General features: G+C 39.3%; 2 protein-coding genes across 3 annotated transcripts; one reads left to right on the top strand and one right to left on the bottom strand.

The window, feature by feature from the left end:
* Positions 1-1,006: 1,006 nt before the first annotated feature.
* Positions 1,007-10,502, top strand: LOC113504522 (GTP-binding protein 1). Of its 2 annotated transcripts, none has more exons than XM_026886865.1 (13): positions 1,007-1,116; positions 1,328-1,526; positions 2,375-2,486; positions 3,678-3,852; positions 4,330-4,508; positions 5,841-6,004; positions 6,256-6,494; positions 6,624-6,768; positions 7,108-7,290; positions 7,401-7,536; positions 7,614-7,747; positions 7,830-7,979; positions 9,413-10,502. In XM_026886865.1, exons 2-13 carry the CDS (start codon positions 1,428-1,430, stop codon positions 9,551-9,553), a joined length of 1,857 nt encoding a protein of 618 aa, XP_026742666.1. In that variant the 5' UTR covers positions 1,007-1,116; positions 1,328-1,427; the 3' UTR covers positions 9,554-10,502. The 2 variants fall into 2 exon arrangements, with proteins under 2 accessions (XP_026742666.1, XP_026742665.1); XM_026886864.1 differs by having other exon boundaries at positions 9,410-10,502.
* Positions 10,499-11,434, bottom strand: LOC113504529 (mediator of RNA polymerase II transcription subunit 9). The gene is made up of 3 exons (XM_026886874.1): positions 11,289-11,434; positions 11,093-11,198; positions 10,499-10,986 (listed from the first exon to the last, which is right to left on the bottom strand). Exons 1-3 carry the CDS (start codon positions 11,393-11,395, stop codon positions 10,846-10,848), a joined length of 354 nt encoding a protein of 117 aa, XP_026742675.1. The 5' UTR covers positions 11,396-11,434; the 3' UTR covers positions 10,499-10,845.
* Positions 11,435-12,189: the final 755 nt, after the last annotated feature.

Below are 12,189 nucleotides of genomic sequence, written 5' to 3'. Positions count from 1 at the left end.
TTTTTTCTGCCTATGGATGTTTGAGGAGTAACCGGAATTGGGTTCTTTGGAGTATTATTACTTATGTTCTCGGAAAAACTTTGGGGATCTTGACATCCGCAGCCAACCGAATCAGTGCCAATGTGCCTCCGACGACGCTTATTGCAGTGTTTGCACACATGCATACGTCTTTTTAGACTCCGGGTCGATGTGGACCCATCAGTTTCCATTCCAGACTCATTGGACTGGATGGTCACAAAATTACCTGCCGGGGGAACAAAGTCCCCCGGGTCAGGCGGGTCGTTCATTGTAATCTTAAGTAATTAGTTAAAAATGACTTACCAATGGAAGGAAAAAGTATATTTACACTAAGAAGAAAAGAATATGTACATAAACTTACTACTATTGATGATTAAAATGATTAAAATACTAAAAAATTGTTTTTTTTCCCAAGAAACCAAAAAACCGCGTCCGCCAAGTTTGAAAGTTTCCCGCGCTTTTCGTATAAGTATTTACTGGACAACAACTACAAAGTAGCACTAAAAAAAAAACTAACCTAACCTGCGCTGGGTTACCATTATTTCTAAATACCTACTAAGTAATGTGTTGGAAGTTCTTATTTTATGACATTCAACAACATTTTTTATAATGATATAATATATCTACTACCTGTTGCTCCCAGCTTTACCCGCTTGGATGTTGGATGTAGCAGCAACATTTTTAACTAATAAAACATTACCCACCTTAAACGAATTCGGATAATAGTAGCATATGTGTCCAAGATGTCAGCAACTGTCATATCGAATTTCGTCGAAATCGGTCCAGCCGTTTAGGCGTGAAAAGGTAACAAGCACACACTTCATTTTACTATTGCACTTATAATTTTAGTATGATTGTTTATATTATATCAGTCCAAATGTCACTTCATGGACAAAGCTAATCAATATAAATATAATATCTATTTCATTAAATAAAAACATCAACAATATAATTTTATTATAGTAAATTACTCGCACAAAAGCACAAGGGCAACACTGCCTATGTGAGTTGTCAAAAAGTTGGCATTTATTCCATCTGTTTTATTTAGCAAAAGCAAGCAAATCTATTTCCATAACTTAGACTGCGGTTTATTCATAGGTATTTGTCGTGGCTTATAGATTTATAAACAGATTTTTTTCATTTATGTAGTATAAATCAACAGAATTGTTATTTGAGTAATAAGTTTACATATTAATATGTAACACGTAGATCATGAGCATCTGTGATCAAATTTTGCCCTACCATTTTTTTACTATTTTTGTTATTTCTACCTTTGTGAAAGTTTTACAAGATGAATTATACTTTTTAGGAAGTGTGACCTAGGGAAGGCAGTAACGGTAAAGTAACGTGATGACATAATGGTGTAACAGTTTGTTACTGTTTTTATCGAATTGTCATCAAAACTAAACATGGATAGTATACCAGAGTCACCAGTAAAGACGAGCCCCCTCGCGGAGCCCGAGGGATTCGTAGAGAGCGAGACAGATTACTCGAGCATTAGAGGAAAGGTAAAGACCATCCACTTATTTGTTTACTAACATGCAGTTCCCGCGTAAATGACGCCCACTTGCATAGGAAATGTACAATAAATACATTTAATTGTAGGAAATATGAATCCTTGAGCCCGAATTAGACATTTCGAGTATTTTTATTCTTAAAATCACTTCTAAGAAATGGTATCAATTAAAAAATTAAATTTAAAATTAACATTTTCTTAACACACAATTTTATTTGTTTTTCTTTCTGTAAATATTCAATTTCACATAATCAACATTGTCAATATCCATTCAAATTACAAAATAACTTAAGTGTTTTCAAAAGTTGAGCTTTTATCAAATGGTGCAATAACTGCCATGCAATTATATTGCATCATGTGGATCATTTCCTGATCATCATTATATCAGTCATCAGAGATACCATTAAAATGTTTATTTAAGTAGCTTTTTGTAAATGACTATTATTGAAATTGATAAATTTTATTACTTCTTCTTGTTATTTTGTAGGATGTTTTATTTTTTTTAATTGTTTCCTTATTTTGAATTCATGAGTGAAGTATTGCATCATAATAAAAAGGTTGCATACTCGTTCCTTTGTAACAGTTATAAGAGGTTGGAGCAAGTATAAATAAACAATCACTCATGTACTTAAAAATATCTAATTATACAATATTTGACATGGTTATTATTTAGGAGAGGTTTGCCTTGTCCATTTCCCATATTTGCCACTATGAAGAAAATTATTCTTAAGCAGAACAATTCCAATCATCCATCCATATAAACAAAATTACTGTTTTGTCCCTCCATAAAGCTAAGCTAGGCTTTAGCTAGAGTTGTGTTGAACAAAACATTGTTTTCAGATGGTGTTAGTGAGCCCAACATCAGATGAGTATGAACTGCTTCGTAAACAATTGCTGGAGAGGCTCGATGCTGGCAATGGAGAGATCATATATGACATTGGGCAGGGAGAAGGTGAGAATAATCAACCATTTATTAATTACAGTTGTTGAGAAATATTCATACAATTCACAACTGTTAAGTGTACTGTTAGTAGTAACAGCTATTAACCTCGATCTTGCATGCTCTGCTTAATTATTTCGTGTAATTAAAACTAGTTAAAGGAAATACAATTTTATCACCTTAAAAACATGCAAGATAAAATGTTGATCATGTAAATAAGGTTGTCACCTGTGTTGTGAAGAATATTGTTATATTATATTAAAACTTTGTGTTTTCCTTGTATTAATCTTGATAGATTATCATGTAAAAACTAGATCTAAGTATATTTATTAAATTTTGGTCATGTTCATCATCATATAGTAAAACTCTTTCCATTGCCTTTTGACTTATGTATGAAAGAATTTCGTCAATATAAGAAGTTATCGTAATCTGCGTGATACGGAACTCCTGCCTAAACTTTCTGAGAATTCGTCCGTGATGTTATTCTCGTTACGAATCCTCATTAAAACAGATAAGGCTGAGTCGATGTTGCAACTTGTTTTAATCTTATCTAAGTTATCACTAAGTTACGTGCCCGCGGTCGTATTACACCGGCTCGTACCTACGCACACATAACAACTTACTATGCTATGCTTACTGTCTAGCACAAAATGTAATACACCCACGTAACATGAGTGAACCACTTGAGTAAATACTTAAGTCTAATAATAATAATATTATGCAATAGAAATAATCACGTTATTGAATTTTAATTGTTTGTAGCCTTTGTCTAGTTTGATTACTTAGGTAACAATACCTCTTTCAATGTCATTAAGCTGAAGGGAGAACAAGAATTACCACATTTCTTTTCTAACTACTCTTTGTTTATTTCCACGTATTCATTAAAACTAAATGACCTTGTGTAGGGCGTTATCTAAGAGGTCAAGATTTATAAAAGATTTTCGCATTTTTAAAACAAATAATTAGAAAAATAGCAATTGAACTGATCTTAGAATTTTGAGCGTACCTACATCTAAATTTCACCAAGCATGTAATTGCAATAGATACCAAGCTACCGCACACGTTTTTCACAAAATAAATTATCTTTTGTCTTCTTTTACCGATACTCCTCGTTAACTAGCAATCGGAACATTTTCTGGCTCAACATCGTCTCACGAGCGTCCCTCAAAATAGCATAATTCAGTGGCATTATTCATGACGCAGACGGGCGCGGTCTAACGGAGGACGAGTACAGCGCGTCAGTGGCCACCCTGCAGTCGCTGGTGAGCGGCGAGCGCGTGTCATGCGTGGAGCTGCGCCGCTGGGACTGCGGCACCGGCCTCACCGGACAGTACCTGCTGCGCACGGAGCTCGATCACACTGACTTTATGGAGATCAGGTATAAATCCCCCATTTAAAGAGTTTACTCCTCGTGTCGCTTGGGGTTGCGCAAACATTTAAGTCATCATCGGCCTTGCCTTTTCTCAACTTTGTTGGGGTCGGCTTCCGGTCTGACCGGATTCAGCTAAATACCAGTGTTTTAACCTCCTTCGTGTTGTGTTTTGACCTTCTCAACCCAGTTACCTGGGCAACACGATACCCCTTGGTTAGACTGGTTTTCAGACCAGAATTTAACGTGCCTTCACACTAGTACAACCTTTACACTTAGTACAAGCATTCGTAGATCATACAAATGCTTGTCTTACACGGGGATCGAACCCGCGACATTTTGCGGTCAAGGGGTATGGCGTGGTGATGTCAACCACTCGGCCATCCGTGCAGACGAAATGTGTTTGCTTGTGCTTAATTAAAATTGTTCAGATTTTTTTCCGAGCTTCAATTTCCCTCAGTTATTAAAGTTCAAGTGGTTCACTAGAGTGGCGGTTGTGGGCAACGTGGACGCCGGCAAGTCGACCCTCCTCGGCGTGTTGACTCACGGCGAGCTGGACAACGGCCGCGGTTACGCTCGCCAGCGGCTGTTCCGCCACAAGCACGAGATGGAGAGCGGCCGCACCAGCTCCGTAGGCAACGATATCCTCGGCTTCGATAGCATTGGTGAGTCTAATGTTACAATTATCGTCTTCGTTTCGTATGATCGATGTACAAATTGGTGTCCAAGGATTACGACGTGTTTGTCTTTATTAGCAAGTGATAATTACTTTGTGATACGCCCTTAAATTCGAAAAGACAGTGGTGCCTGCTAATTACTATTGAACTATTTGAACTTATTACTACTACTACGGCCTTTGATTTGGCAGTCCAAAGGTTATACCACTAGGTGCTGCTATGTAATAACAGCCAACTGCTGGACAAAGGTCTTTCCCGTTTATAGAAATGAAGAAAGTTGCAGCTTAAGGTTATCCAAACCAACAGCCACAATAACAACCGAAATATTGCTCTTTCTCTACATACTAATTGAAGGTACACCTAGAAATAGTGATAATGCAATGTTTTGGTTTAGATTCGATAAATGTATTTAGCAAACATAAAATCTGATCTCAGAAAGGAATACCTAAGAAAAACATAGTTTTTATTATCAATGGTCTTTAATTAAATTGTATTAAACCATTCAGTGTATCAACACTGAGATTAAAGTTTTGGTGAAGTGTTGTTTTGAAACTTTAGTTCAATGATTATGATAAGAAAGTGGGCGCTGTTGATTACTGAAGCAATCGGCTTCACTGAAAATATTGAACTTGTTAATCTAAGGAACACAATTGTCACGATTATTTGACACGCTGACGGCACTGTAGATGTTGAAGATTGAATATACTTAAAATATTTATCCTTGAATAATACTCTATCTGGCAATTAAATATATACATACATACATACATGTGACACATTGTTATCTAAATCTAAGTGCATCTTGAATTCCTGTACTCTGAGGTCATAAAGCATAACCGCTGCCGCAATAAGAGCGAGATATCACGCTATACTGTATAGTGACGTCCCGCTTGCACATCGGTTTACCTTAATATCGTTAAGCGCTCAAGACGGTAACCACGTAACCTTAATATGTTGAGGTTTTTTACTAGTACTTATTGTTACATCAATTATAATTAGTGTTGTAACGCGCGCAATCTAGTTATTTTGCATATTCATATTAGTATGATTTGTGTAATTAGCTCATTGAGGCCCAACAGCCTCGCTAATAAATATGAGTATTGGTCGTTTGGTGTGTTGATAACTAAGATTCCTAAAGAGATTTCTTCATATCTATAAATGCAGCAGTCGTCATTTTTATTGTTCCGGGATAATAGGACCGGTTATTATGGATTTCTTAAACTACATACTGAATTTTTTCCTCTCATAAATAAATTCAAAACACAACTTCTATCCCATTCGTTCTTACAAAAATATTATAGTTTGTCGCTCTCCTCGCAGGCAATGTGGTGAACAAGCCGGACCACGGCACTCTTGACTGGGTGAAGATCTGTGAGAAGTCGTCCAAGGTCATCACCTTCATCGACCTGGCCGGCCACGAACGCTACCTCAAGACCACCGTCTTCGGCATGACTGGACACGCACCCGACTTCGGAATGCTCATGGTATTAACTCTATAAAAATATTGCTTAAAACAATTAATTAAGTATTTCAATGATAATGACTTTTTCTCTTTATCTAGCGGTCGCAAACTCGACTAAGTTATCTACAGATGATTTTTCATTATAGTCCAGTTCAGTTAACATATTTTTATGACTAAACCTAATTCTAAAACTTATGTCCGTTTCTATGAGGCATGCTCGAAACGATTGTGTAAGAATACACAGCAGTGCTCAGTTCCACTATATTTTCGTAGATCGGTGCCAACGCGGGCATAGTGGGCATGACCAAGGAGCACCTGGGGCTGGCGCTGGCCCTGTCCGTGCCGGTGTTCGTGGTGGTCACCAAGATAGACATGTGCCCGCCCAACGTGCTGCAGGACAACCTCAAGCTGCTCATCCGGATCCTCAAGTCCTCGGGCTGCAGGAAGGTGCCCGTCATGGTGAAGACGAAGGATGACGTCATCGTTAGCGCCACTAACTTTGTGTCACAGAGGTGAGGATTCTTGACGAACTTGTAAGTAGAGTTTTAATCCAAATTTCTCTCCCAATTAAGTATTTTGCTGAACTTCGTCAATTTCTCAATCCTGTAATTGGTTTCTTAACAAACGCTAATGTATTGCAGGCTATGTCCAATATTCCAAGTGTCGAACGTGACGGGCGAGAACCTAGAGCTGCTGACAATGTTCCTCAACCTGCTGAAGACGAGGATGCCCTCGCAGGACGACAAACCTGCGGAGTTCCAGATTGACGACACCTACTCAGTGCCGGTAGGTCACATGATTCAAAGAAAAAAAGTAGAGCAAGGGCAAGGATGTATTAAGAATTGTAATTGCTTGACTCTGAAGCGCGCTCTACAATCGCTCGCGTTTCTTGCTGAGAATTCACGCCGCGATTCGCGTCGTTCCCTGCAACGAACGGGGAACGGTGTGAAGCGTGCGCGCAAATCCATCTACACACGCGTTTCGCAGCTTTCGCTGCGAGTGTAGAGCGCATCAGAATAATATTTTTTTTCTTAATTCAATCTTATGAAACCAGCTTATATTGTAAAACACCAGTGAATCAAATCCAACTCCATCTCAATCCAAAAAAACTATTGTCTTCTGCAGGGAGTGGGTACAGTGGTGTCGGGTACCACCCTGGCCGGCGTGATCCGCCTCAATGACACGCTGCTACTGGGGCCCGACCCGCTCGGCCGGTTCACGCCCATCACTGTGAAGAGCATCCACAGAAAGAGGATGCCCGTGCCGGAGGTCAGGGGAGGACAGACCGCCAGTTTCGCACTCAAAAAGGTGGGTATTAAAAACAACTCTGATTTTTTATTTCAGTTAATCTGTGTTAGATCCCACACTATTTACTGTTCTGTACTCTTAATGTAAGATTATGAATGTACTTTTTACAGATAAAGCGATCACAAATTCGCAAAGGCATGGTAATGGTTTCGCCCGCCCTGAACCCGCAGGCCTGCTGGCAGTTCGAAGGTGAAATACTTGTGCTGCACCACCCTACAACCATTTCATCCCGTTACCAAGCCATGGGTATGTTTACTCCTTTTTGTTTACATTATACTTCTAAAGGTATTGTAAAATTAATTCATATTATGTTATCATTGTAGTACATTGTGGCAGCATCCGACAGACAGCTTCTATCCTGTCGATGTCTCGCGACTGTTTACGCACGGGGGACAAGGCTCTCGTACGATTCCGTTTCATCAAGCACCCCGAATACCTGAAGAGGGGCCAGAGAATGGTATGACTTCATGAATTAATTCAAACCATGATATTGTATAGGTCTGGAAATCAGTTATAATAGAATTAATGTGACATTGTAGGTTTTCCGCGAAGGCCGCACCAAGGCAGTAGGCAACGTGCTGCGGCCAGAACCCGCCGCCGTGAAGACGCAGCCGCGCACCAACAACACCCGACACGACCGACGATCGCAGCAGTCGCACGACAAGGCCGACACCAATAACTCGCATGTGGTACGTATGAGCTACATCATGTCAGGTGGAAAAGGCTGCATAGGCAGAGCATAGCCGGGGGTCTTCATAGCAGCGATCGGCGGTAGTGTCCTCTCGCGTCCGGCCCTGGCTCGAACTATGGTCGGGTCTGAGAGGCAGTGAAAAGCAGTTGCTTCCTTCTGCGAAACGGTCATTCTAGCAAAGGAGGCGGCTGAACACGCGAGGCAAAGAGCCACGACTCAGCCGTCTACCGCGGTGGTAGACGTCGGGAGCCATGTAATGACTCCCGGCCACAGCAGGCGCGGGCCTGCGGGCGGTCAGTATTGGGTAGTTCACCACCCGATCAGGAAAAGGCCCTTGCGCGCCTCAAACAGATCAGCAAGCCCTGTAGAGCCCATTAGGGTACTTAGGCCCACTAAGGACTTTAGAGCTAATGAAGGAACAGGGTTTCGCCCGGCTAGCGATCATGCCATTCAGCCCTTGGCACGTTTCTCGCCTTGGCTTGGGTGGGATCTTTTACAAGCCACTACCATGAACACATCATGAATTTCCAGTTAAAACCTTCCGGCTTCATCATCAGATCAGCTCGATAGTACCATATTATTGTATTCAGGCCTTGAAACCGAATCGTGGGCAAAGTTCATTATGAGACCTTTCTAACAAGTCCAAACAAGGCTATGATACGATATTTCATCATGGAATGCTAGTGCCTATCTTCTGGCTTCATCATCAGACCTTGAAACCTAATCATGCTCAACGTTCATTACAAGCCTTTCCAACAAGTCCAAACACGGCTATCATACGATCATCCATCATGAAGTTCCAGTTCAGATCTTCCGGCTCCATCATCAGATCAGCTCCACAGTCCACAGTACCATATTATCGTATTGTCATCAAAATCACATACAATTTGCATAACGCTACGATCTTTAGAAGATGGTTAAATTCGTTTTCTTAGATTTGATTACATAGTTACTTACATACTTACAGGACGGTCTAATAAAACCGTGTCCAAATTTAAAAATTGTAAAGCAATGAGGTGCAGCTCGGGTGCAAGTATCCCCACCTTCATGCGGCTCAAGTTTATTGAGTACCTAATTCAGGGTAACACGAAAAGCCTTTCGTGATGGTAACCTCTTCAACGGCTTAAGTTGAAGAGGAAGAGGTTACCCTTCACGTGGTTACCATAATGAAGGTGTTAACTATTTCGCTGGGTTTCGAGGGTGTAACTCGAACAAGAGGTAACACTGCGATATGAGTTACCCCATGTACGGGTTACTCCTTCGAAAACTCTTAAGCGGTGTTGTCCGGTCCCTGTCAGTAGGAGTCTGACACTCCCCTTTGCTCAACCCAAAGCAGAAGGAGTCAAAGTCAAAAAAAAGGGTAGGAAAAGCTGTATAAAAATGTATCCTTGTTGTTTGATTAAAGTTGTTTTGTGGTGGTGGTTGCAGCAGGAGAGCGACGTGCTGGCGCCGGAGTCCCCGTTCGAGCTGCAGGGCGCGGCGCGCGGCGCGGCGGGCGGCGGCGGCGCGCGGCGCCCGCGCAAGCGCCACGACAAGCCGCCCGACGCGCCCGCGCTGCCCGCCGCCACCTAGGCGCGCCAGCTCGCTAGGGAACCGCCGCTTCGCACTCTCACAGCCCGACCGGAAGAGCCGCCTTAGGCTATCATCTTACTTGTTCCAAATTACGATTGTTGAACGGTGTCAAACTTTATTTACTCCTGTAAATATTTTCCTTTTAATATAATAGCTTTAAGAAATTATTTTTAATATTCCGTGCTTCCCTAGCGCAGTTTATTCGGTCCGAAGCACTAAATCAGAGTACAAGGTACTTAGGTCTCGATCTTTTTGCTGTGTGATTAGAAATCCTTTCTTTCTCTATGCCTAACATAGTATGTGATGTGTTTACTCTTAAGTACACTCTCTCAGATGACAGTTACATATTTTTTAATAAATCTATAACTTAAAAAATGTATCTTTATCAAGTAATTTTTCCATAATTGACAAAGATATTTCTATTTTCTTCATTGACATTTTGCCTATTATAATAATATTCTAGCTTATAATCTCAAGTCCAAGGGTACAACAGAAATGGAACATGCAAAAATAATATACATAAATCTACAATTAGAACTGAAAATAGCACCATTTTATAAATTTATATTTGTTATTCTTAAATTCAAATTATTTTATTCAGGATTCGAAATATTTTGTTTGTATAGATTATGTTATGGTTTCCTAGATTATATTGGTTTAAATTCTACTGATATTTTCATTGAGCAGTCTAGGTCCAATATGTTTGTGTGGGTAACTTTGAACAGCAGATGGTAAGTGTCTGTTGAATGTCTCTGTTGTACTTCATGGTTGTATCTGTGACACATGATACAATACTATAGTGTTAGTGAGGCTAGCTGCTCTTCTTCATATCATTATTCAGTATTTGATAACTTCACAGTACCATTATTATGTGATTTTTGTAGTTTAAGTAAATGAATATTTTTATGGTTTGTTCAAGAGTGAGTGAAATAAAACTAGCTCAGATAAATAATGTAGTATTATTTAATGTCTACAAGTGGAAAAGTATTGGCTAAAAACAAGCAGCTATATAGAGTTTAATCTAAGATTATTTACATTACTTCTTTTTTAATTGTGTCTTTGCATCCTGAATTCCATCCTTTAGGTTCTCATTGAATTTTTTTATGAATGACATGATCCTGTTCAACTTCTGCGGATCTACTTCTGCCATCTTCTCTTTACTTCTGTAAAATACTGAGACCGCAAGCTGTGCAGCCCTCCTAACTGGGTAAGACTCTGCAATCTTCTGCACAAGTTGTTCATTGTTGGCTAAGTATCGGAGTAGAGCTCTGAGTGGCATTGTATTGTGATACTCACTTAAATGAAGTTTCAAATGAGCACATATTACGGTATTTTTGCAAGAGCTCACGCTTCAGTCTTAGTTGGGTCCTCAGTATCTCAAATTGTTTCAGTTGGTCTTGCTTATTGAAATCTATACCAGGTAGCCGCTTTATCTGTAATAAAACATATGTTATGACATTGAATAAAATTAGGTTATGATGATATTTTCCCCTTAGTGAAGAATGAAGATTATTTATACGATAAAATAGCAAATGTTACCTGTGCGCGTGCTATGTCAAATTTCTTTTGCAATTCAAGCACCCTTTGACTGCACTCTTGTGATTCCCTTGCTTTGGCAGAGTTGTCATGAAAGTCCCGTTCGACACTAAATAAACAGAATATTTAGTACATATAGGTTCAGACAGTGATAAAAATGATGACATAAGTCTAAAAATAAAAGCACTACGCAAAGTACCTTCGTATTATCTCGTAAACAATCGGTAAAAAATCTACATCTACGTCTTGCACAGTTAAGGGACTAAAATTGTTTTGTTCAGAATGATCTGTGTTATTTTCCATCATATGAAGGTGACATGAACTGTACACAAATGAATAAAACGAACTTGCCTAAAGGACTGCACTAAAGAAATAAATTATAGCTACAGAATTGATAATACTGACTGAACAAGCAGTAGAACAAAAAAGACATTTGATTTTATTGACTGTCACATTTGACAATTCTGACGTTAACTAATTTAGGTTTGGCTACTATGCCTTTTGTCAATGGTTTGGAGTCATGCATCTATCCTACAAATGCTAATGTATCTATAAATTATCTCTCTTATCACTATCTATCCTATTATCCTTGCAAAAAATGGCAGGCCATAAAGCGAAAATGATGAACTTTTAAAATAACTCATCAAAACATTAAAATAACAATAACCATTCCACCTGTCTGTTTCATTTTCATAGCAATATAGTTGATTCAGCGGTAAACTCTGAATCGGCTTTGCTTAACTGTAAAACTACAAGCTAAGGAACTAGTATCATGTATTATTGGCGCGAGACCTGGTATCTAAGTACGACGAATAAAAATATAGATAGGTACTTAACTTTTTTAGAGCCCTAGAGCTATGCTGATGAGTTTCTTATCACTGAACTATAAATGGTTTTAAATTTTAATAGCTCATGGTTGTTCAAAATTTGATAAGCTTGTGTTCCGGTCCCTAAACGAAGTTATAAAGTGAATAACTTCGTTCAGGCCAACAATCTAGTGATTTATTTCCATTTGCTGAAGAACTTTTACTATATTCTTGGTTACGAGAACTCGGCTAATTAAGTGCAATAATTTTAACAAAATATTATTCGACACCAAA

The sequence above is a fragment of the Trichoplusia ni genome, chromosome 22 (genome assembly GCF_003590095.1).
Source record: "Trichoplusia ni isolate ovarian cell line Hi5 chromosome 22, tn1, whole genome shotgun sequence".
Taxonomy (NCBI): Eukaryota; Metazoa; Arthropoda; class Insecta; order Lepidoptera; family Noctuidae; genus Trichoplusia; species Trichoplusia ni.
Note: the sequence above shows the minus strand (reverse complement) of the source record. Positions and strands in the feature narration are given on the sequence as shown.